Here is a 25,728-nt window from a genome sequence, read left to right as displayed (position 1 = left end):
TCAGTTTTTCTCTTCTCTGTCCCTATGGCCATCTCTGAATTAAGGGGATGTTCCTTGAACAGTCACTGGCAGAGAAACAACATAAAAATCAGTTCAAGGGAATGCAGATTTCCCTAAAAACTCTACCACTCCAAAGTGGCTTTCTAGACTCTTACATAACAAGTGACATGAGGCTCACCTCAGTATCTGTGCCTTCTTGAATTACAGTGTAGCACCTAAGATCAGAAGGAAATAATATAAGTACAATCCTAGAACACCAGCCATCATGAGCAAAGAGAAAGCTGTTCAAGCAACCAGTGAGGAGAGGCTTCGGTGAACGTCTTAGAACCATTAGGAGAGATGTGCATTGAGTACCTGATGGGGAGGGAAGAGAGGATTGTGGGAAATTTGAAACTGAAGGACATCAAGATGCCAAGTTATCTAGAGGGAGGCTGGGCTTGTTTTAGAGCAGGGTCTCCTAAGTCCTCTGAAGTGCTTATATTAACCTTCAATAGCTGTTCAGGGGAGGTCTGTGAGCCAGGCCACAGAGGTAGGGGATGGGATAGAGGTATTGAGACTTGGAATTGACAAAGGGGGGCAGAGGAAGCCTTGGGCTTCTTTCATCTACAGGGTGGGTGTCTATAACTACCAACCCCAACAAATGAAAAGTATACTGTGGCAAACACCAGCCCTGAAGGAGAGGTGCTTCTGTAATTGTCCTATTAGTGTTTGGAATTACGGTGAAAAGTCTACCAGTACAGAGTATCACAAACAACATGCAGAAACTTCTGTCATGTTACAACTCAGGGCCAAGCAAACGCAAGCACCGACCTTTGCATGTTCAGCTGACAAAACATTTTCAAAAGCTGATAAGGGGAAATGAGGAGATAAGATGAAAAGGAGTGGGTGAGAGTTCTTGTTATGTAAGCATGAGGATATGAGTTCGAATCCCTAGCACCCATGGCCAAAGCTTCCTTTGCCTGTGGTGCCTGCAACACCCACATTGGTCAGGGTAGGTTCAGACCGATCCAGGGAGGCTGCTGACAATCCAGCCCAACCCAGTGAACTCTAGCTTCCCTGAGAGACCCTGTCTCAAGGCAATAAGGCCGAGAGTGATAGAGGGAGCAATGTCTGCATGTGCCTGTGCACTCACACAATCATATGCACGCACCATGCACACACACAGACACACACACCACATCATACAAACACACACCATGCATGTACACAGTCATATCCACACACCATACACATACACACACACACACACACCACAAAGAGACAAAGGAAAAATAAAAGAAAAGAAAAAGAGGCAATAATGACAGAGCTGGGGAAATAGCTCAGCAGATTAGCAGCATTCGATGTAAGCATGAGGACCCAGATTTGGATTCACAGACTGAAAATCTAGGCATGGCGTCATGTACCTGTAACTCCAATACTGTCATGGGAGAGCAGGCAGTCTCCGGAAGCTCACCAGCCACCCAGCCTAGCCAAGGATGAACTTCAAGTTCAGTATGAGACCCCACCTCCAAAAGATAAAAAAAATAAAATAAAGGCAGAGGGCAATGGAAGGGAGACATCTGGAGTCCACACATCAGCACACACGTACATGCACATGTGCACACACCTTTACTAACAAGTGCGTACAATGCACAAATACATGAGTGCGTGCACACAGATGAGAACTTCTATTATGAGCAAACACCAAGATGCTTAAAGTGAAAGGCCAAGCAGGTACCGTGGGTGGAGCGTTTTCAGGCTTTCCATCAAAACATAAAGTATGCATTTGGCACACCACAATATCTCCTTACTGTTTTAGAGAAATGTATTCATTCATAAAGATGTCTACTCTTTGAAAAATGCTTCTGTGACCAAAACTGTGTAATAAGCTAGAGTTGGACAGTACGTATGTTGAATACATTCTCTACATTGCTGATGCAGTAAAGACTAAAAACCTCTTTAAAAGATAACCAGTGGGCTGATATACAAAAGTACGGAGATGCACTCTGCATGGAGACTGAAAACTGTATCTGCATGTGAACAACTGTATATATATGGAAGAACTTTTGCAAAGTAAAAACAAAAAACAAAAACAAAAAAACCCTATTTGCATGGGTTGCCTCTGAGAGTGGAGAGAGTGGAAGAAAGTCTTGGAAGAATAGGTGAAGAGAATTATTACACATTTTCTGGAGTTTTAGGGACAAGTGTATTGTGGTTTTCTTTGCTTACTTTTGCGACAGGGCCTTGCTCTGTACCACTGCATGGCCTAGAACTCACTATGTAGACCTGTCTGGCTTCCAGCTTGCAGCCACCCCCTCTGCCTCCTTAGGGCTGGCATGGCAGGTGTTCAGCACAAACACTCATCTGAGGGTTTTGTTTTATTTTTATGCTTCTGTATTGTGCTGCAGAGTTAAGACTTCTGTCAAGAAATTGAGAATTGGTCACCTCTAATGGAAGAGAGCTTTTAAACTTTTAAAACAATGAATCTAAGAAGCTGCCTGTACAAAGGCAGAGGCTGGCAAAGCCTGGCTGGTAGGTGGCCTCCTCCCTTCCCCAGCTCACGTGGTACAGATATTGACAAAAGATAACCTTCTGCCCCAGCATTGCAGAGTTTGTGTGTTTGAGAATCAAAGCACACAATCTGCCTCCGAGACACGGAGGATGTTCTCTCTGGCAGAAGGTACCTCTCAGCAGAGTATGCAACCTCTGGATTCTCTGCTTCCAGCAGGAAACATAGCATGCTAATCCCTTTTATTGAATCCCTTTAGAAAATACCATCCTGAGTGTGGTAACCCAATCATAAAAGAACACACATGATCTGCACTCACAGATAAGTGGATATTAGCCCTGAAGCTCAGAATACCCAAGATATGATTCACAAACCACATGAAACTCAAGAAGGAGGAAGATCAAAGTGTGGATACTTCAATTCTTCTTAGAAGGGGGAATAAAATACCCATGGAAGGAGTTACAGAGATAAAGTGTGGAGCAGAGATTGAAGGAAAGGCCATCCAGAGACTGCTCCACCTGGGGATCCATCCCATATACAGTCACCAAACCCAGACACTATTGTGGGTGCCAACAAGTGCTTGCTGACAGGAGCCTGATATAGCTGTCTCCTGAGAGGCTCTACCAGTGCCTGACAAATACAGAGGTGGATGCTCACAGCCACCTATTGGACTGAGCACCAAATCCCCAAAGGGGGATCTAGAGAAAGGACCCAAGGAGCTGAAGGGGTTTGCAGCCCCGTAAGAGGTACAACAATATGAACCAATTAGTACCCTCAGAGCTCCCAGGGACTAAACCACCAACCAAAGAGTACACATGGAGGGACCCATGGCTCCAGCTGCATATGTAGCAGAGGATGGCCTTGTCGGTCATCAATTGGGGAGAGACCCTTGGTCCTGTGAAGGCTCTATGTCACAGTGTAGGGGAATGCTAGGGTCAGGAGGTAGGAGCAGGTGGTTTGGTGAGTAGGGAAAGCGGGATTCGATAGGGGGTTTTCAGAGGGGAAATGAGGAAAGGGGATAACATTTGATATGTAAATAAAGAAAATATCTTATAAAAAAGTATGCTCTGGAAAAAATTAATCCCTTTAAATTTTAGAAACTGTGGGATCCTTCCCTCACCTTAATCCCACTGCCCCTTATTCAATAGCAGAGGTGAGACACCTGTTGATGCTGGCATTCCAGTATCAGAAGACACTTGCCCCAGGCTCGGCCTGTGCATCTATGTTCAGTCATGGCACACTTCTGAACAGAATGACAATGTCCCTAGAGTGTGACTGGAGTTCACAACTGCGACTCCTATATGTCCTGCTCTGTGCACATACACAGTCTCAGACAAGTTACTAAACCCACCATGTCTTCAGGACCTGGCCCTCCATTTCTACACACACACACACACGCACACGCACATGCACACACACACATGCACACACACACACCATGACACACAGTTATTTTCCACACCAGGGCCATCTACACTATGTCAGGATGTTTGGTGTTAAGCCTATCCCACCTCATAACTCTTGCTAAGTTCCAGAGCTCCAATTACAGTCTCACTGTAAAACACCCCATAAATGGTTCCTTCCTTGCTTCTGTTCTTGCACACACAGCCATATTTCCCTCCCTACCCCCCCTAAGTCAATCCCAACATTACCCAGGAGGGTTGGAGCCTCCACTGGTTGGCAAGCAAGACAGACAGAGGGAGGGATGCAGAGGACTGGGAGTAAAGACTTCCTCCTTAAACTAAGTAAATCCTGAAGTACCCACAATGGGCAAAGATAGAAGCTAGTAGGATTAACAACAATACACCCTTTACCAACGAGGCTCTGTTCCTATTGCAAAAAATAATGTTTCATTGTATTGTTTTCAAATTATACAAATAATTCGCACTTTTTTCCTACAGAAAGTTGTGAAAGTAAAAGTAAAATCCAATACTCATTCCTGTTGCCAGGAAAATTTAAATAATCGTCAATGTTTGTACCAATGAGGTACAATGTTCTGTAGTCATAATCCTTTATTCCTTTAAATCTCACAACCATTTTATCAGGCTGGGGTTGTTTAAAGACCTGTTTTTCAACAGAGACCACTGAGACAGATAATAGAAGGCTCCCAGCAGAGGGGCTGACACTTAAGTCCATGTAATGTTCTTCTCACATCTTAGCTCCCTGCTCTCCCTCTGAGGCACCCATGCCAGCAAGTGCCTGCTACCGAGAATGCAGCATTGCAAAGCACACCTATCCTAAGCTCCTTGCGTGGTTCCTACTGACAACCCTCCAGCCTCAAGTGAGCCTTTCTAAGAATGGCATATTATAGAATGGATAACTGCTCAGACAGGAGGAGAAGCCACATTTCAGCCAACGTTGGGCAAATGCACCAAGTTGAGGAGGTACGATAGTGTGGATCCCCTGACCACAGCAGGTCTGACGTGGTGGCAGAGGCAGGCACTTGAACAAGAGAATAACAGATGTGGTCAGACTCTAGGCTCCATTAGGACCCAATTGCCTCATTGTCACAAGGGGCTTATAAGATGCACTTCCTAACCATCAAGTGACTGGAGTGACTCAAGTGACTCAGTTACTAGTAAGAACTATGGCTAGTGGCACGTGTTCCCTTCAAAAAGCATAAAGGAGATAGAAGTGGCTTTCTCGGTGAGTGAAAATGAGACTCGTGGGCCAGATGAGACCAGACAAAATGGAGAAAAGGTTTCTCCAGGGCCTTTAACTGACACCATGCAACTTGTCCCCAGGTAGAATAAGGCCATGCACTTTAAACAGGTTGAGGAGAGAGTTGTGAGAGTAAAGTGGGGTTAGACAGTGGGAGAGATCCCGTGCCAGAGTCTGGACTGGGGAGTTTGAGCTATCCAGCTCTCCAACAGAGAGCAGGCATGAAGGAAAAAAAAAAGAGCTTAAGACAGGTGATTCTTGAATCTTAGAGACAGCTATGTCTGAGAGGAAAACCCACAGCAGCCAAGCATAAAGGAGCCATAAGACCTAAGGCTTGCAAGTGTCTCACGGATAAGCTGTCTCTAGCTTCCGGACACTACTGAGGGATTTTCCTCATCAACCCTGGCCAGACAGAGGAACTCAGTGCACACAATCTCTTGAGCAGTCTCCACACGTATCTCAGTGGTCTTTATATCACTTTAGAGACAAAAATGGATGTGCCTGAGATTTTACCCCAGGGCCAGCATCCAGCTCACTTACAGTGGATGGATGCCTGGAACAAAGTGTTCTGAGGTGGATTTCAGAGTCACTGAGAATGTGTTCTATGATCGATTAGCCAGGCTTGCCGAAGACACAATCTCAATACACATCCACAAGTGTGTCCATCTTGGCCATGCTTGCTTTGTGGAGGAAGGCAGTCATTCACTGGTTATCCTGGTGAGTTCTGAGGACCATTACTTGAGGAACAATAACAGCAGCTGTCCTCTGGTCTCCACATGCATGTTCATACATGTGCTCACGCATGTACTTGCACACACAGACATATACATGTGTGCCTACTCAAAATCCTCATCAGACATCTGGTCAGATGTTTCTGCTTTCACCAGATGTCTCTGTAGTCTAAGTGCTATGGGCTTGGATAGGACATAGAGATGAGAAGATAGTTTGGGGGCTCAGAGAGCTTTAGAACTGTGCGCATGAAAAAGTCATTCCCATCCATTTCCTACATATCTTTCCAGCCAGTGTCAGAAGTCTAGGTTGTTTAGAGTGGTTACAAACATGGACACCAGAAATGTCCTTATCATACACATCCTAGCTCTACCACTGACTAGAACTGTAAATGAGCTGTCAGCGTCTCTGACCGTAAAGTGAGAACACTGGATGGGGTCGCCCATGCCAAGGGCCAAGTACAAAGCTGCATGTCTCATAACCACTGTCTGATGTGAGCCAGGAAATTCTGATGTCCTGTTTTTCATCGAGGGAGACTGATGGTCAAATCTTCAGAGAACATAGCCCAGACCCTAGAGGCTGAGCCAGCCTCTGCATTTGATTCTTACTTTAGTTTGCTTTTGACAAATGAAGAGCCTCAGAGACTCTCTGGTCCTGCCTTGCTTTATCATGTAGGTGTGGAGGCAGGCACAGGCATTGTCACCTTTATTGACTGTCTGCCCCAAGTACAGTGCGATGCCTTGTGCTTTGCATCCTCTGTTTCTATAAATTCTCAGTTACCCCAAAGACACAAACAATTTACTCCAGGTTAATTGAGAAGACAGAGGCTGGAGTTGTGAAACTTGTTCGAGGTCATATGACTAATAAATCACAGAGCTAGGTTGCAATCCCAGGCTGTCCTGTGCTAGGTCCTGGCTTTTGATTTGAGCTCGACCTGGGCCTGAAGCACCTGGGGATCTTGGCAGAGATGAACACTGATAAGATTTCACAACTCAAAGAGCTTGGCTTAGGCAACAAGTCCTTTGATGATTGACTCCAATAGACCTGGATGACCGATCAAACCTGATTAGAAGATGCTTGAAACTTCTCGTGAGCCACTGAAGCCCCCTCAACTCTCAGCCAGAAAATGTTATACAAGGAATTGAAGATTCTGTTATTTCAGCCACACTAATCTTAAACCTGCCATCCCTCTGAGAACAGGGTTTTGTTTTGTTTTGTTTTGTTTTGTTTTTCTTTAGAATTCAAAGAATAATTCCAATGACATTTAATTAATTCTTTTACATTTCCACACACGTATGCAATGTATTTTAACTGTAATCACCCTCTAACTCTTCCCAGATCTATCCACTTGGTTCCCCCACACCAAATTTCATGTCCTTTAAAAAATAAACCACCAAGTCCAACTAGTACTGCCTATACACTCATTGGTGTGGGGCCATCCACTGGAGTGTGAGAGACCTGACCTTCAATAAAACTGACTTTCCCTCCCCTAGAAGTCATCAACCATCACTAGCTCTTTTTCTAGGAGTAGGGGTTTGTGAGTCTCTTTTTCTCATCCAGCCAACATCTTATATCCTTTTTGTGTGTATCTGACCTCCCCAGTCATCTAATCCAACCAACAACAATTCACTGACCCAGGTTCATCTGAGAGTTGAATAGCAACAGCATATTAATGACAGTTAATACTTACGTGAGTCTGGCATCACGGTCCAAATAGCTCATTAAAACAGTTCCTATCATAGAGCTACTTCACAGAGGAGACCATGGGGGCTCAGAAAATTAAGTGGGATATTAATGATCAGGTACCTAGGGAGGGGCAGAAACAGAATCTGTTCTAGAGACTCTAGTTGGAAGCTGGTGCTCCACTGTCTACACGATGCCATCTCCAGAGAAGTCATGGGACATTTTCATCCCTTCTCCACTTCCTGGAGTGGCCAGGGTACTCTTAATGTCCCTGGTGGGACTTCAGTTTCTCCTGAGTCTGTGGAGTCGGTCTATATGGAGGACATTCCAGGCCACAGGATTTTGATAACAATATAAACTTGTGTTCTCCCAGCAACCTACTTAGCCCTAGTCCCAAGAAAATTTTAAGCTAAATGTTGTGTGGTATGCAAACAATATTTAGTGAATTTACAAGATAAAGTGCCTTCGGGAGTATGTTAAGTGTGCATTCAATAGACAAAAAATAGAAAGTTGAATATGCCTTATGGAAAGAAGCTTAAAGGGCTAGAAAACCCAGGCAGATGAAAATGTTTACAACCAGGGCTCACTGTATACAGTAACTTAGAATTCTGTCTCTGGTTTGTTTAACATTTAACACTTCTGAAACGTTGGTGCATATAGATTCATACACTATAATCATCTACAATGGTGACTCTTTATTACCCAAAGCCATATTCAGTTTCAAGTGCAGCTTACATGCACGGAAATAAAGCACACAGTAAGTGCAGCTGTTGAAGAACCTCTGAGATGGGCAGGTGAGGCTGTCCTCCTTACCCTCTCCTGTCCTGTCATCCTGATGATTCGGCTATCACTACTAGAGACATCCACACAAATGCTGGCGAGCAAGGCTCCACCCCTCCCTTCTCCTGGCGACTCCTGCTCATCCTTCTCACCAAGGTGCAGCACTACCTTCTCTTAGAAGCCTTCCCAACTCAACCGCCTGGGTCTAATCCTCTGTGTGTCTGACTCCCACCATCCCTGCTAGACGGTACTTCCTATGAGGGTAAACTCAGACCCCCCACCCCCATTGCCACACTGAGTTAGGAAACAAGTGTTTGATTCCCACCTTAAATGACCAGATATTTCTCTCAGTAAGCCTCGGCAAACATCAAATAGAAGGGGGGCCAAGATACAAACCCATTAGTAGGTGACATAACTGTGTCTTGTGGGTGACATCCTAGAAAAGAGACCTCCTAGAATGAAGAGCAGAGCCTAAGTTCAAGAGGGTTTTATCAGATACCTTTCCAGAAGTCTATCTTCTGCCTTGACACTGGCAGTTTTGTGGAGGCATGGGTTGTTCCATCTAAAGGAAGAGATGCTATAGTGGTTAGCAGCCAGGAGTGTTGCTAACCATAGCTATCCTACAACGGAGACTATCTGGGCCCAAAGGCAATTAATGACAAGTAGAAATATCCTACTGGGTGGAAATGAGGGGAGCTAAAAAGCATAAGGAGAGCCTCAGAACCCCTCACACTTCCCACTCTACCTATCTCACCACTGACGCCCCAATAACATTTACAGCTGTGCACTGTCTACTGAGGACTTGGTATCCACAACATGCTCACAGCTGTGTGCCAGAAGACAGCTCTGGGCCCACGAGAAACACCACACATCTCCAAGGAATGGTTTTGGTTTTGGTCTTATAATGAATTTGATTTTCCTAAAAAGAATTTCTATTATAAAATTTATAAATGATAACACATTAGAAGCCAAGAAATTGGTAGTGTAAGACACTCATGTAGAAATAAATATAAATCAGTGATTGAGTATGACATAAAATGTCCAAGAATCAAACAAACATAAGGCTTCTTCAAAGAACATTTTCCTTCTATTGGTGCCTTGGCCAGTGTGAGCTCACATTCTTCCATTTGGTTGTAGAAAGGTCTGAAGGGTAGAATTTGCCTCCAGAATAAAAGACCTATGGTCAGAATTCTGCAGATGACACCAGCCAAGACAGGCTTACTTTCAGAGTTGCAGCACTGTGGAGCCCTGGTCTCCCTCTTCCTACATCTCCACTCTAGCCATTCCAACACTCCTTTGTATATTTTTTTCCATAACTAACACCAATCCAGGCAATCAGCTCCTGGGAGAGATGCATCCATGTCTCTCTGCCAGTCTTTTCTTGCACTACAAACAGCAAGGGTTGAGACTCAATTTCAGAGTGAGACTGGCTATGAACTTACACCCTGATGATCATTTCCTTGGACAAATTAGGTCACAATGGGCAGTCGCTGTCTTTTGTAGAAAGTGGAAACACTGCCCATTATGGAGCTTTGTTTACATATATATGTTTGTTTATATATGTGTGTTTATATGTATATATATATATATATATGTATATGTATATATAAAATAGTATTTTTTACTAAAAACTAGTAGCATTACTTAACTTAGTTTCTTAACAAACTTAAAATGTTTACTTAAGCATATCTAATTAACTTTACTTTCAGGTTCCTAGTATGACAGTAAATCAGAGGAGAGTGACTTAAACCATTCGAGAGTATAACTTCATGCAGAGAGGCACACGTGACACCATAGGTTTAATCCAGGCTTGGTCTTGCTGGAAATTGGCAGGGAGTATTTTAAATTGCATTCATGGGCCTAGTAACCATGTTTTTCAAATATGGTTCATGGAATTATCTCTAAGAAGATAAAATGTCATACCAACAAAGACAAGTCTTTTCCATGCTAGTTATGAATCAAGAGGACTAGAAACAGCCCAGTTAAATCACCAAGAAAGGGCTAAGCAAATGGCCCAGCAAGAGTGAAGTAAGAACCAGAAAAAACAGAATTCCATATCTACGTTCCCATGTGGCGACTCCAGTGTGTTTAAAAATTCGAGTGTGAAGTACATCTAGTACCTTGTCCTCTCGACCTAAGAGTGGTCATTATCTACAATGTCCAAGGCTAGAAGGGAGTTAAATAAGATTCTACAGTAAAATTGTCTAAGTCCATTTTCCTTAAAACAAAAAGTGAAAGAGACAACCTTAAAAACAGGCTTAAGAGCAAAACTGCAAAAGAGTTGCAGATGTTTCCTCCTACGTAATGAGTGGAAGGGGACATACTTGGAGGTTTTGATGTGTATTACCTCCATGCAACAAGACAGTCCTTGCTCAAAATCTATGTGGTTCTTTTTGGTCTCCTAAACCACTGCTACCAGTAGCTTCTGTGTTTTGTTTGTTTGATATTTTTTAAAATCACTTTCTTGGACTTCTGAAGCTAGTAACCAACATGTAAAAGAATGAAGTATTAGAAGGTTGTCTAGTTCCAGTGTCCGTCTAAAACTATGCCAAGAGCCTAGTAAAGATGTGTGGCAGAACTGGGGATGTACCACCATTTTCTTTCCACATCTGGAAAGGGAAGAGTAACTTGAAGAGGAAGTTAGCTGAGGGAGTGAGGTGGGCTGGTGTAACTCCCCCACTGTGTTGTAAGAAGGGAAGAATCATATTCTACAAGGTTCCAAAGATAACATAAGAGCAGATAGTTGGTGGATTTTGCAATGCTAGAAAACTACCTTTTCACCATCAACACTAAGCCAGCTGCTCTTTCCCAGCACACCAAGACCAGAGAGTCTCTTAACTTGGGCATCAATCTTTGGCCTGCAGTGCATTCAGCAAGGATAACTGAAAATAAAATTTCAGTAGCATCACTTGTTCTGCCCTGTCTCTGCAAGTACAATGAGAGTTGTCACATGACAGACAGATAAGACAGCAGAGCTGTGATATGTGGATTTTCATCTGAACCAGTTCTTCAGCAGTGATTGCCTTTGAACCTCTACAAAATTGAACCCCTGGGTCAACTCAGCACACATCACCTCCCCTCTGTATGCTGAAGTGTTATATGAGAAAGTCATGGATGATGGTTTGGTTGACGATCCAGCTTTTCCAACTCACCACTGAGCATCTCACAGACATGTGACTTAGGAGTCATTCAAGGAGAAAAAAAAACTTCAGGTAGAAAGATGAGCATCAGTAAAAGAGATTCAGACCCAAAAGGCACATGTACATTGAGAAGTGTGCCGTGAGATGCCTGGATTCTCATTGTACACAAAGGTTCAGAGACCTCCACATATAACACACCATCCAGAGACATTTCCTAATCACATACTATAGAGCTGCTTTCACCCTTTTGCTCACAGAGTCTCTCCATTTTTAAGCAAGGTCAGCTTAGCCATAGTAGGCAGATGTTGCCAACTGCCAACATCTGTTTTCACACATCTTTAATAACCTCCCCTCCCTCCCATCCACCTTGTTTCCCTTCTGTGTTCCTTCCCATTCATCCCTCCTTCTTGACATGTCTTCACTTTTCCAGGTATAAAATTCTTTGTCCCTACACATTACCATTCACAGCCCACCCATATCATGCCCCAACCCAAATGTCTGACCTGACCATTCTCTCAGCTGTAGAAGTGCACTGGCTTCCAAGTTCTGGAATGAGCTCAACTGTCTATCCCCAGCATGAAGTTGGGTATTATAAAGCTTACCTATCCAGTGTTTTGATGTCAAAGAAGTCACATGCTGTCCTATTAAGGGTTGTCACTTGGCTCCAACCCCCAAGGTTGCTAGGTGTTTGTTTGTGCATTGCATAACTTACAGGGATTGAAAGAAGCCTCATCGGGACCATTTGGGGCCTTTGATGTCCCTCTTCTCTCTGTGAACAAGAGCCAGAGCTATCTTCTTCATAGACCCAGTGAATTTCCAGGGGCTAGCCCACAGGTTGGCAGCCAGCTCCCGAGCCTAGCAAAGCTGCCTGGCCCCTAGCCATGCCATCACATGCTCCTCCCTGGTTTCATTTTCTAAACATTCTTCTTCCAAGCACCATCATGAACCAACCACTTAACTCCTTAAAGCCATGCTCATTTGAAGTTTGCCTCGAACTTATCTCGGTATCAATGCCCAGGGTATCAATACCCAGGATTAGTTCAGCATCTGAGACTCCCTCTACATGCACAGTCTCAATGGTCCATGGTTTAATTTACTCAATGGATTCTATCCAAGGAACTCAGCTTTGGCACCTAAGCAACTTCATGGCCTCCTCTGATAGGAACATCTTTCCCCAGGCTGTGTCTCTCTGAGTATTACTAACACCTTTAAGCATTCCTCGCTCTAAAGGTAAAGGGGCCAAAGACTGGAAAGAGATGCATGCTCTTGGTGATAATGTGAATTTGGGGACCAAATGTTCTGAAAAGATCCACTGTGAAGAATCTCATCAAGGACCTGGATGGTGATGGCTCTGTGGGTATAGTGGGTATAGTGCTTGTCACACGAGTGCATGGGTCTGGGGTTAGCTCTCCTGCACCCATGTAAACCTAGGTGCAGTGGTGCTTGTCTTAGGGTTACTATGCTGAAGTGGGAGGTAGAGACAGTAAAGGCCCCAGAAGCTCTAGGACCAGTGTACGAAGCAGCAAACAAGAGACTGTGCCTCAAACAAGGAGGAAGGGCCTCCATATGAGCATTGTGGCATAATAGTGCCAATATTCATACATTAAAAATAGATTTAGAGAGATGGAAGGAAGGTATGTAGAGATGGAGAAAGGGGGTAAGAGAGAGGGAAGGAGGGAGGGAGGGAGGGAGGGAGGGAGGGAGGGAGAGGGAGAGAGAGAGAGAGAGAGAGAGAAATTCAACATCACTTCATTTAGTCAACCAACTCCCAAGTTCACAAAGAGCCTGTCTACTTTCCTTCCGTGAATACTGCATGCATCCTATGTTTAAGGAGTCAAGGGAGCATGCTCACTATCATGCTCATGGGTGGCTCCTGAGCAATGCTCCCATAGCTGTGGCAGGCACTCCAAACTGGGTGTTGGTTTCAGGTTCAAAGAGGAGCAACTGCAGTGAGCTACACAGTTGGATGTTGTCTTATGCTGTAGAAGCTATGGAAAGGCTTTTGTCAGAAGGTGGTGGGAGTCTGTCCACCTGCCACATAGAATCATCTGCCTGGTGACCATCTGTGTGAATCATCTGTGTGGTGTGCAGAGCAGAGCCTCTATTTTCATCTAGGGATACCCAAACTGGGGCTATCTGCCCCAGAATATGGAAACCATGTACATCTCACAGATGAACTGATGTGACTGTGCAGAGTTCCTTAAGTTTTAGATCTCCCAACTAGTCCTCTTAATGTGTGGCTGTTTCATAGAGTATGTCTGGCCTCACTGTGGGCCACTTCCGTCCCAATCCAAAATTTCACAGGCATTATTGCATCTGAGAAAGACATGTACCTAGCTTGGTCCTAATCACAGCTATAAATGGACATGGCTGGATAATCTGAATTAGTGCACATGATGACATCTGCCGGAGCACTGCCCAAGACGCATTCAGTTCTCCTTCTGACAATTACGACCTGCATGACCTTGGGCAAATTGTTTTAACCACACTGAATCCCAAACACATCATTCACACAAGGAGAATTTCTGACAGTAATAACAATGCATGGGACTGTGGTAAAAATGCAATCAGTTGTCAGGTGCAGAAAAGCCTGGAAGAGAACATGGGCCACAGTGTGACTATTATCACCATCATTGGCATTTATCTGATCATTTCATAAATACTTCTTGGGCAAGAATATTGCCATTCCTTTCTGAGCCCTTAATTTCCTCGGAGGCCATTTTGCTGCTGCAGATTGATATTGGAATCGTGGCAGAGGCATGATGGACTGGATTTCCTGCACCCAGCTTCCTAGTAGCTTGACTACATCCACATCTAGTCACAGTCTCTAGGTCCTCTTTAGCTGACATTTATCACTTTGGGCCACTGATGCTAGCTGGCTGTCATGGGAGGTTTTCCATGTGCTAGCCATGTTGGAAATACTTCCCAGGTATCTGACTTCTTTAAATCTTCCCACACCTGTAAGTGGGTACTGCTATAGTCCCATTCATAGAAAAAGAGAAGGAAAATGTCCAGAGAGGCTGGGTAACATTCCTCAGTTTGAACAGTAGGCCAATGGTGAACTGTCCTACATGATCTCTTATTGGGAAGGAGTGCTGCCTCCATATGGGAGGGTGCAGGTGGGGCATGAGTAAGGAGAAAAGATGGAACATGGTGGAGGTGGGAGTAGGGTAGGCTAGGAATGGAAAGAAAGCCATCTTCTGGGAATGTGCAGAGGAGACAGCTGGTTAACGGATTAGTCAGGCATTGCCCAGGCAGAAAATTCAGATTCCACCCTGTAAGACAGACTCGCCCTGCTCCCCATCATGCAGGCTTGAGTAGGTGGCAGCCAGCAGCAGGCAGCCAGCAGCCAGAAGCCTGATTATGAGAAAGAAAGGGACTGTGGACAGGAAAAACCTGGAACATGTTGATGAGAGTGACCCACTCACAATCAAGGGGGCTATACTTTCTAATATGCATAGTTTGTCAGAGATACTCTTGAGATTGGGAGACAGATGAGGGATTCCTCCAAGTGATGGAATTCTAGGATACAGGTTGCTCAGGAATGCTGCTAACTAATCTGGTCATCTGGGAATGATGGACAAGACTGACCCTGAAAGAAGGTGCTTTATAGGAACTTCTTACAATGCACAGAAAGAAAGTGACTTGCTGCCAACATGCTTTCTTGGTAGGGTTTCAAGCCAGGATTGGAGCTAAAGTAGGGAGAAAACCTGCATACTTGTTGAACAAATGCCCCCATCTGTCATTTTTTTATCCCTTCTCATCACAAGCTACACAAAGGCCCATGCTCATCTGGAAAATGCCCCATCACCTTCAAGATCTACAGATGTTATTATCTCTAGAGTCTCCCCTGGACATCCCTGCCCTTAAGACAGCTGATATTCCCATTCTCAAAGAATTTCTGTTTCACTGTGAAGTTATCTGAACAGACTTGAGCACCTCTGGGTGGCCACCACTGTAGCTCCTATATCAACTGTCTTGTTTCTCCTATTAAGCCATGACATCTTTCAGCAGGCAACTCCTTGAGAAATAGCAGTGGACAGATAGTGTGCAGCACTGGTTTGCTAGAGGGTAAATTTTCCACCTAGGGGCAGTTGGCAATATCTGAGCATTTCAGTCATTGTAGAAGGAAGGATTCAGAAGTAGCTTTGTGCAGGTGAGGGAGGGATCCTGCAAAGCACAGATGAACCCCACCCCTGTGTCTACATGTCCACTTTCTACCACTAAAGATTTCCCAGCATTTAATACCTCAGAGTTCATACTTCCTGCAGAAACTGTGCCTTCATTTTCAATGTTTTCTATTTCTTCATGGAAAGACAGCACACAGCCCCAAAACATGTGTTGCCAATGAAATGTCCACAATCTCATGCCCTCATATCTCATGCCATATCACTTCAGTGACATCAGGCAAGTAGCCACCTGCTAGTGTCTCTGACTTTACCTACAGTCCATCAGAAATGAGAAGGTCAGTCTGCCTGTGTTCACACAGCCTAGGGCACTGGGGAGCTGACCTCTAAGAAGCAGCAATGATCAACAAGCTCAAAAGGGTCAACACATTAGCCTGGGGTGGTCTGGAGCTCCATGACCCATCTGTCCCAGCTACTGATCCTTCCTTGGCTCACTTTCCACTTCGCTACGAGCACTTCCTGCAAATGAGATAAATGAACTCAGACTCTTGTCCTAGAACCTTCCCGAGAACTTGAATAAATACAGAGTAGAAGTCACACCTGTCACCTTCCAAGCAGAAGCATGAAGAGCTTTCCCATGGTCCTGTCATCGCTCTTTGTCCCTTTGCTATAAGATGCACCTTTGCTTCTTGGTATGGAGCTCATACTGAGAAAACTCAGTCAAAACCTGAAGTCCACACTTTAGTTGTTGGGAGCCTCTGAAATTAAGGACTGTTTGCTCCTGAAGCATGGCGTGGTGAAAGCTGACTGAACTGATTCAGGACTTCTTCCTCTTCCAGAGCATTTCTAGCTGACTGTTACAGTAGACCTGGGCTGCTTACCTTCCAAGTGATACTCTTTCCAGGGAAAATTGCACCACACAATCATGTTACATACTGGAGCTTGTAGACAATCATCTCTGCCTTTCCCTTTGTGGAGTCTCTCTGCAATTCATGGTGTTCTGTCTAATGGTGGTACATCGGGGAAAGGTCTGCAAACTTTGAGTTACTGAGTTCTACCATGACTCAGTTTATACTTCAGGGATTGCCACGGAGTCCAGTTGCTGCTATGGGAAGAGACTCACCATGCTGGGGCTAGGGTGGGAGGTAGCAAAAGAAGCCACCCAGAAGCTGCCCTGAGCATAGCCATTATGGGGAAGGCCCTGCTTCCTCACAGTTCCGATGCACGCTCTGACCCCAGAGCCTATCCTGCATGACTCACTTTTTATGGTTCAATGAAGACAGAAATGAATGTCTCTTTCTCATCCTCCTGTTTTAGCCATCAGCTCTCAGAACAAGCTTGAGTAACACCCATAGTTTCGGTGCAAAGATTAGTGTTATCCAGCCCACAAAAGGCTTGCTTCACTTCTTAACAAACTAGAAGTGAGAATGGCAGTCTTCTCTCCCTAGTGACCTTGGCATGTGTTGAGTGTCAACCATGGGTTGTATATGAACCGAAAACCTACAAAAGGCTACCATTCACTCAGCAATCAACCTTCCTTCCCCAACTTTCATTAGCTTTGAAATGTCTCAGTGACACCTTGTTCTTGTTTCCTCTAAAGGGATTAGCACAAACTGCATTTGAAGAGAAATTTTTGCATGGCCTATATCATGAAAAGCCAGCATCTCCTCAGCATGAAAATAAAGATAGCAGGAAATGTTTTTCTAAAGACTGGCTAGATGTTATTACTTCCTGGAGTCTCTGACACCCGCTCTCTATGTTTAAAAGGGGAGGCTGAAACAGACTGGGACAGTACAAGGACAAGACAGCCTGTTAGCAGGATTTAATCTTTGCCATGATCAGAAAGATCAAGAGGAACAGAAAGCAAGGGCTCTCAGCCTGTTGTTAGTCTTTAAAGTTCCTCACTAGGACACCCCAGCCTTCTTGTGATCTTCTGGCATCATCTGCCACTCACCAGAGTCATTTCCCACTTACGATAGTAATATCACTTCCCTGGGTCCTTATGCGAGTATGGCTGAGTTAGCGACAGCACCTTCCTCTGCAGAACATTGCCCTGTTCTCCCACCTCCCACCTGTGTGACACTGGCAAAGCTACTAAACCTCTCTGAGTGCTTCCCTCAGCTGCAAAGTAGGAACAACAGTGGTCCCTGGTTACAATGTGAAGGTCTTCAGAAAATCCTTGTTCAATAATGTTCAGTCAGTCATGCCTGCCATTACTATTTACTATCATCAAGTACATGTTTTTGTTTGTATATGTGTTTCCAATCATGCATGTGTGTATGTGGTTGCATGTGCACACACGCACTCATGCCTACGGTGGGGCCAGCAATCAATGCGTCTTCTATTACTCTGCACCTCATTTTTTTTGAGCCAGGAGCTCTCGCTGAACATGAAGCTTGCTGATTTGCTAGACTAGCTGACTGGTGAGCCTCAGGGATCCTTCTGCCTCCACCTGACTAGCACTGGGATTCCAAGGGTACAGTGCCTTACTAGGGCTTTTTTTGTGCATGCTGAAACTCCAGACTTGGATCCTTATGCTTGTGCAGCAGTGCTTCTCCCGCTGAACCATCTCATTAGTTCCATGCCAGGTATCCTGATACCCATTCACCAGCTAACCGATGAAAACCCCACTTGAGCAATCTACCCAAATCGTCTGACTTCTCCCAGTCCACTGTGCAATGCCCTTAAGGAGCAGCATAGGTTGTCACCTACATTTTAAGTTGGGCATTTTTATTCCAGTCCTTTGTCTTTCCTAACTCTGTGGGCTTGCTTCACTGTGTCACACTACAACACAAAAGATGGCGTATGGCTGCAGGCAAGCCGTCTATCTGGGCAGGTCCAGGCACAGTTGGGCTGAGTGTGCTCTGCCTTTGGTCCCGGCTTGTGGGGCTTGCCCTGTAAATTAAGGGCCTAAGTGAGAGAGGGCAGTGGCTCCTGAACACTTGGAGGAGGATCAGAGCTGAGCTGTGCCCCTCATGCTGGACTGCATGTAAACAGTGCAGTGTTGCACGCTTTGATATTAAATGTTCCAGCTATACCTTTCCCACTCTAATTAAGTGCCACTGTGGCTTACTAGCTGCAGCAAATACATTTTAAAAATCATAGCACAGAACACTATATCTACTGCTCATGTTCTTTTTAGTGACCATCTGAGGATTAGGGAGCAACCTTTTGACATTATTCCATGATGCCACTATATATAAAGTTCACACTTGGGAGCCATGCAATTGACTGACAAAAAGAAAGAAATGGTTTTAAAAAGCCTCATATTTTAAATCCAATTACCATTTTATATTGTGTTGCATTCAGAGTTGGGGTGCATGTGGCAAGCAGGCTACAGATGGGGCACACCAACCCAACCAGAAGGTCTGCTCTGGGCTGGAAGTGCTTGATCAGAAATGCTAGTAAAATGTTTGCTTCTTAGTCTTGCGCAGTGGATAGCCACAGGACCAGCTCAAGGCATTTCTTTATCTATTGAAGATACCATCAGAGAAAGCTGGATCAGGGGGATGGGAAGATGGCTCTGTTTGGGAAAAGTACTTGTTACACATTGTGGATGCCAAAAAGTCCTTGCTGACAGGAGCCTGATATAGCATCCTCCTGAGAGCTCTCCCAGTGCCTGACAAATACAGAGGTAGATGCCCACAGCCAACCATTGGACTGAGCACGGGATCCCCCAATGGATGAGTTAGAGAAAGGACCCAAAGTGCTGAACGGGTTTGCAGCTCCATAGGAGGAACAACAATATGAACCAGTCAGTACCCCCAGGGCTCCCAGGGACTAAACCACCAACCAAAGAGTATACATGGAGGGACTCATGGCTCCAGCCACATATATAGCAGAGGATGACCTTGTTGGACATCAATGGGAGGGGAGGCTCTTCGTCCTGTAAAAGCTCAATGCCCCAGTGTAGGAAAATGCCAAGACAGGGAAGCAAGAGTGGGTGGGTTGGTGAGCAGGGGGAGAGGGGATGGGATAGGGGATTTTCGGAGGGGAAACCAGGAAAGGGGATAACATTTGAAATGTAAATAAAGAAACTATCTTAAGAAAGAGAGGGGAAGGAAGAAGAGAGAGAGAGAGAGAGAGAGAGAAGAGGAATGAGTTCAGAACCCATGTGAAAGTTGGGTATGGCAGTAATTGCCGGGAACTCCAGCACCAGGGGTTCAAGAGGCAAAGAGATAGGTGGATCCTACAAGCAGTCTGACATAACCTAAGCAGTGAGCTTCAGGTTTAGTGGGAGATCTTATCTAAAATGACAGACATGTACACAAAAGAAAAGAAAAAGAAAACAAGAGGTGAGACACTGTAGCTGGACTTTGGCTACTATGTGGTACTACGTGGGTTCTTCTTTCTTACACCCTTGTCTACCCCCTTTCCACCCCTTCAACCCCTAACAGTAGACAGGAGAGGGAAAAGGGATAGAGGGGAAAGGATATGACATTATCATTAGACTGCTTCCTGCTGATTAGGGGCATGGATTTCCTTGGGACAAGTTTGATCTTAGCTGTCGGGATATATAATTTCTTCATGTTGTTATATTTTCTTTGTACATAACCAAACCAAACCAAACAAAACAAATCAAAAAAAAAAAAAAAAAACAAACAACAACAAAAAAAAAAAAAAAAAAAAAAAAAAAAAACAAACAAACAACAACAACAACAACAACAAAAAAACAAGAACAACAACAACCAACAACCGAAAAATAACCCGCCATGCCTTCCTGGGCACGAGCATTTATATACCATATAAAAAGTTCCCAGAATCTCAAATGTCATACAATCACAAAAACTATCTGCAGCTGGCAAAATCACACCCCTGCTAGAACTCGAGGAAAATCATAATCAGCTGCGGTGGACCATCTGAAGCAGTCCCATAACCCACAGCTGGGACTAAATCAAAAACATATTCTTATAGTTCTTTAGTTTTTCTTTCTTTTTTCACAAGAAACCAAAGCTCTAAAATTATTACTACAGAACACCACAAGAAAGACACCAACTTTGACCTTCGCACACACACACACACACACACAGAGAGAAAGAGAGAGAGAGAGAGAGAGAGAACCCCAAATTAGGAGAAAATGGCAATTCTTTGGTATGACAGAAAGAACCAAAACCACCACTCTTCTGTTTATGAATTATCATGTTTATCTTTGGAATTATAATCAAATTGCATTGCTTCCACTTACATAAGTACTCATCTTGATTTAACTTTAAGTCTGTTTCAGTTTGTAAATAGTACTTTCTAGAAGCTAGCGATGCATAGACTGAGAGAGCTGGGTCTGCCTCAGAAGGACAGGTTCCTCTCAATGCTTTATGGCATGGTTCTCTGTCTGTCCCTCTTTTTGACTCACATTTTCAGCAATTCTTTGTAATTCGTACGGGTGGATGACATGAGAAAGGTCACTCGTAAGCAGAAAGAGGCTTCAAGAAATGCAGTAGTGGCATAAACACTGGGGTGGGCAAGGGTAGGAGAGGAGATGTAAGAATCCTCATGGGGGCCAGGAAAGATGAGAGGCAGAAGGCTAAGGGAGTAAAGGTGGCATCAGCATCTGCACTGATCCAACATAAGATGTGCTACTGCCATCAGCTCATTCACCACAGCCCTGTGAGAAAGGGACCATCTCCTTCACCCCGTGTCACACATCAGGCCCCACAACAGGTCTCCATCACTACAAGTCACACATCAGGCCCCACAACAGGTCTCCATCACTCCATGTCACACATCAGGCCCCACAACAAGTTGGCAGGAGAGCTGGGATACAGCACAGAAGTAGGGGCTTTCTTCTTTAACTTTTTGTTTGTTTGTTTGTTTGTTTGTTTGTCTTTCAATCAACATTAGACTCAATCCCTCTGTTACTCATTCTCTGAGTTGTCTTCAAGGCTACAAGTGGGTTAGAGAGTCAAACAGACTGAAACCCTCGGGCACACAGTGGTGCCAGATGCCAGCATCCATTGCTGCACCAGTCATCACAGAGGGAGTAGATAGATGAGCGTGAAGTACCAAGGCTCAGAAAAGCCAGCTGTTCCTCCAGCACCACATTCACTGCTATGTGACAGGCCAGAACCTAATACTGCCAAGCTCCTGATGACAACTATATGTGAGCCTTCCTCACCAAGTATAGACTCACACGCTGAAAAGATCATCACACAGGAACCAGGATCTGAACATTCAACAGACCCTGAGGGAAAACACATCCAAGGAAGGCCTTGTGGACACACAGATGTATGGATTTGGCCATTGTAACGTGCCCGATCCAATTTGTTAAATTCAAAGGGTTTACGCCCTAATCAAGCAGAAGATCTTTTTTGTTTGTTTGTTTGTCTGTTCTGCTTGGGCCCTGAAAAAAATGTAAACACCCATTGTTTTCATTCAAGTGTGAGTTTTCTTTAAGGAAAAAGATCTCCAATCCATTTCTATAAATGGCCATTGCAAAATGTGGAAAGATATGCATACATACGTGGCAGGTAAACAGAACAAACATCGTAAAGAATGTGGAGGCCCCTTTGTAAGTTTTAGACAGAATAAAGCCACATAGAACCAGGAAAGGGTCCATCAATTCAAATTCAAGCCTTCAGTTGGTTTTATATTTGAGATATGATCACTAACACACTGTCTCCTGTTCTTAAGTGCCTATTCCCAGTTCAGAACTCCAAATTCTAAAAACATAACATAAGGCATAAAAAAGTCTAGGAAAGGGCAGGTCCTATAAAGCAGGCTCATGCCTGTGGCTGGATGCCTCTGCAAGACTTTCCCTTAGGGACCCATTACTCTGGAACGTTGTTTGGGTGATGGCTCTCAGGTCAGCAGGGGACCTTGCCTCCTGGGAAAGCCATTCACTCAAACAACTTACTGCTGCTCCACCAGAGACAGAGGAAAGGCCAAGAGAATGTGGCTGCTGTGGATTCAAACCTGCAGCAACCTGGGCTTGATTCACTACTGTCTATACCTCCCAAAGAGCTTACCCTTTGCATTTACAAGAAACTCTAAGCACTCAGGTCCTCCTCTTTTTCAAGGAAACTGAGAACAATCATCACAAAATTAAAATGTTTCTAGTGCCCTGGAGCAAGGGCAAGAGGAGTAGAATGGACCTTTGACCTTTAACTGAATTTCTCAAATGGATTCAATCTCAGGCCTCATAGTTAAGGCTCCGAAAAGCAGTAAGATCGAAAGAACAGGATGTCTCCAAACATACAGCCCATGACTGTTTTCAGTTAAATTCTATGAAAAGTCAAATCTGTAAGGATGTAGTTAAAGCTGGAAAGAGTACTCAGCCCACATAGCCAACTTAACTGGGAGAAAGAGAACATGAAGAGTGAATCTGAAACCAACTGTCTGTGGATTAAATTCACTAAAATGTATGCCACACAGGAAAGTAACCTGGCACGCAAGAAGTGCTTTGTAAAGAGTAGACCTTTTGCTATTGCTCTCACTGTTATTAGGAGGCTGCGCTGACTCGTAAAACCTCTAAATACCTTGCCACATTTAGACAATGCAGAGTAAATAGACGATATACTGCTTCTTTTCTTTCTTTCTTTTTTCAGTCATAAGCCTCTAAGAAAGCAAACTCCCAGAGCCAGGCACCCCTGCCTCCGCCACACTCCCTGGGAGCCACCACCTAGCAATCTGGGAGCTCCGATGACTTCACTTGAGGCTTGAGAAGATGCCAAAGACTCTCCGTGAGAGCCAGCCCAGAGAGACAGACATTCAATCGAGCTTTTCCAATGAGAAGCATATGTCAGGGTACACACACACACACACACACACACACACACACACGTATGGAAAGAAACAATGTGAAGTACATTTTGTCCCAAGAACTGACTCATACTTATCCTTTGAGGATTAACTTTTTCACTTAAATCCCAGGCCAATGGAAAGATGGTTCTGAGAACAACTTCTGGGCAATCGATTATCCGCGTGGCAATTGCCAGTGGGAAACATAAAAGTTGGGCCAAGTCCAGGTGTCCACGGAATTGTTTAAATAAAATTGTTAAACTCAAAGGGCCATTGATTGCCTCTGTTTTTCCTTTCTATGACCATCTCTCTAGAAACATCAAGTCAGTTGCACTCAATCAGCCAACACCGTGGCCTGCATGTTCTCGCTAAGTAGGGTTCATTATATTGTTAAATAGGCACAAGATGATTCCAGGCAGTGTATGAAAGGTCAGATCTGCTATGAGTCACATATTTCCATAACCTGTCTGAGCATATCATGTAATCCCTTGGCTAGCTTTTGAAAACCCCAAGAGCTCACTGGCTTGATAAGACAACCCAGTTAGCAAGCAAGCAGGCTCTCTACTATAGCTGTTCAACATAAGATGCCAATACTGTGACCTCTTTAGACACAGAAGAGAGGCTCACACTTGAATTAAGATGACCCTGGCTCTCTGCATGGTTCAACTCCACCTAAAGGTTCCACAGAAAGGCGCTGGAATTTTCCTTTGTTCTTGAAGCATAGCTTTGGCCCTGATCAGCATGCACACTAACCTCTGAATGCTGTGCTCCTTGGGCCTCTTCATGGACACATTCGGGAGGGCTTAAGTCTAGGTGATCTCTTGGTTAAGGAGTTTTAGTTTAAATCCCAGCTAATCTGCGCTGCTGCGGGGACTGCTCTGATCTCTTGACACATCTTAGTTCAAGTCTACAGAGGACAGCAAAGTCAGTGCAAACAAAAAAGTGTTATCAGGTTCCCCCATTTCCTCTTCTCCACACAGTTCTCTTCCACCAGCAGCCCCCTCGTCTCCTCTATCAACAGAGTCCTAGCAGAGCCAGTGCCTCTCCCTGCAGAGTCAGGGCTAAGGTGGCTTAGTGGCTGAGAGTCCATCCCAGGCGGGCACGCCCTGCTTGTTTGCAGTGCTCTGGGTATTTTTAGCATCTGTCTATAGGGAAAAAGCTAAGCCACACCGCGTGGCTGTTATGCTACTAATGACACCCTGAGCTCCAAGAAGCAGCAGTCACTGCAAATACTGACGCTTCAGGTGCAAGAAAACAACACTTCACTGAAAAATCACACCCTCGTGGAGGTGGGGGAGAGAAAAGTTCATGGATTAAGCTGCCATGAGGTATTACATAGCTCGGGTATAAGTTACCTAACTGTGGGAATTTCTGAGTAATAGTTACATGTATTTCTCCCCTTTCTCTCTTTTGTTTTCTTTCCATTCCTTTCCTTCTGCTTCCCTTCCCTATTGTCTTCTCAGCATCTCTTTGGAGAACCACCCATCTCTACATGCTCCATGAAAAAACAAACAATAATCCATATTTAGCCAATCAGAGTGAACGTTCCCTCACTGATTACACCAGGAATGAATGGAACTGGAACTGGAGTTCACCCAGCTAAAATCTTCCCTGGGGGCCTTCCTGGAAGCGTCAGAAAAAAAAGGCAGTTTTCATTGCTGTAACTATTAACTATGAAGGCACCATATGACTTGAGCTTGACCCATCATTGCCTGGAACAAAGATAACTCAGAACCAAGCTCAGCTAAGAGACTGAGTAACAGATTGGCCCCCCAGTCCTGCTGCATCTAAGTCCCCGGAATCCCTGAACACCTCAGTGAGACTCAGTTACATCAGCCAATAAGACTCCCTCCTCTTTCCCTTTGACATGGCACCAAGAATACTTGAAGAAATCTGGATACAGGGCTGTCATTAAATGTTTTAATCTTTAAAAACTTTAAAGCAGAGAGACAATAAGTAACCCACAAATCTGTCCACTGATTTCCACTGTGCTGGTTCAGAGACACCCAAATTGCCTTTCTCTCCTACAGAAAGTGGGAGACCATAAGCCCCCTTTGGCACTTCCAAAAAATAACAGGCTCCACGGCACCATTTCATTGGCTGCCTTTCCAAGAAAAGCTATGCATCCCTGGTGGCCTTCAGGAGCTGCACACAGAGGGTGAGAATGGGACTTTGCACACAGACCCTTCAGGGAGGGGAGATGGCTATGATGATGAGCAGAACAATATGACAGATGACAGTGGCCAGCATGTATCCTCCAACAGACTCACATTCTCTCTTTTTTTTAATTTTTAATATTGTTTATTACATATTTTCCTCAATTACATTTCCAATGCTATCCCAAAAGTCCCCCATAGCGCCCCCCACTTCCCTACCCACCCATTCC

General features: G+C 44.5%; 1 protein-coding gene across 5 annotated transcripts in view; it reads right to left on the bottom strand.

Moving 5' to 3' along the window:
- The window catches only part of Slc1a2 (solute carrier family 1 member 2), a 130,994-nt gene that overhangs the window by 71,766 nt on the left and 33,500 nt on the right, over positions 1–25,728 (bottom strand). The window contains exon 1 of one of the 5 annotated variants that reach the window (XM_021154059.2): positions 11,985–12,049. The exons of 3 other annotated variants lie outside the window; for them this stretch is intronic. In XM_021154059.2, coding sequence (XP_021009718.1) covers positions 11,985–11,992 — 8 coding nt within the window. In that variant the 5' untranslated portion in view covers positions 11,993–12,049. Of the gene's footprint in view, positions 1–1,403; positions 1,498–11,984; positions 12,050–25,728 lie in introns of those variants that run through there. One more of the 5 variants, XM_029484409.1, reaches the window with a different exon arrangement.

Source organism: Mus caroli, chromosome 2 (assembly GCF_900094665.2).
Source record: "Mus caroli chromosome 2, CAROLI_EIJ_v1.1, whole genome shotgun sequence".
In the NCBI taxonomy this organism is placed as follows: domain Eukaryota; kingdom Metazoa; phylum Chordata; class Mammalia; order Rodentia; family Muridae; genus Mus; species Mus caroli.
Note: the sequence above shows the minus strand (reverse complement) of the source record. Positions and strands in the feature narration are given on the sequence as shown.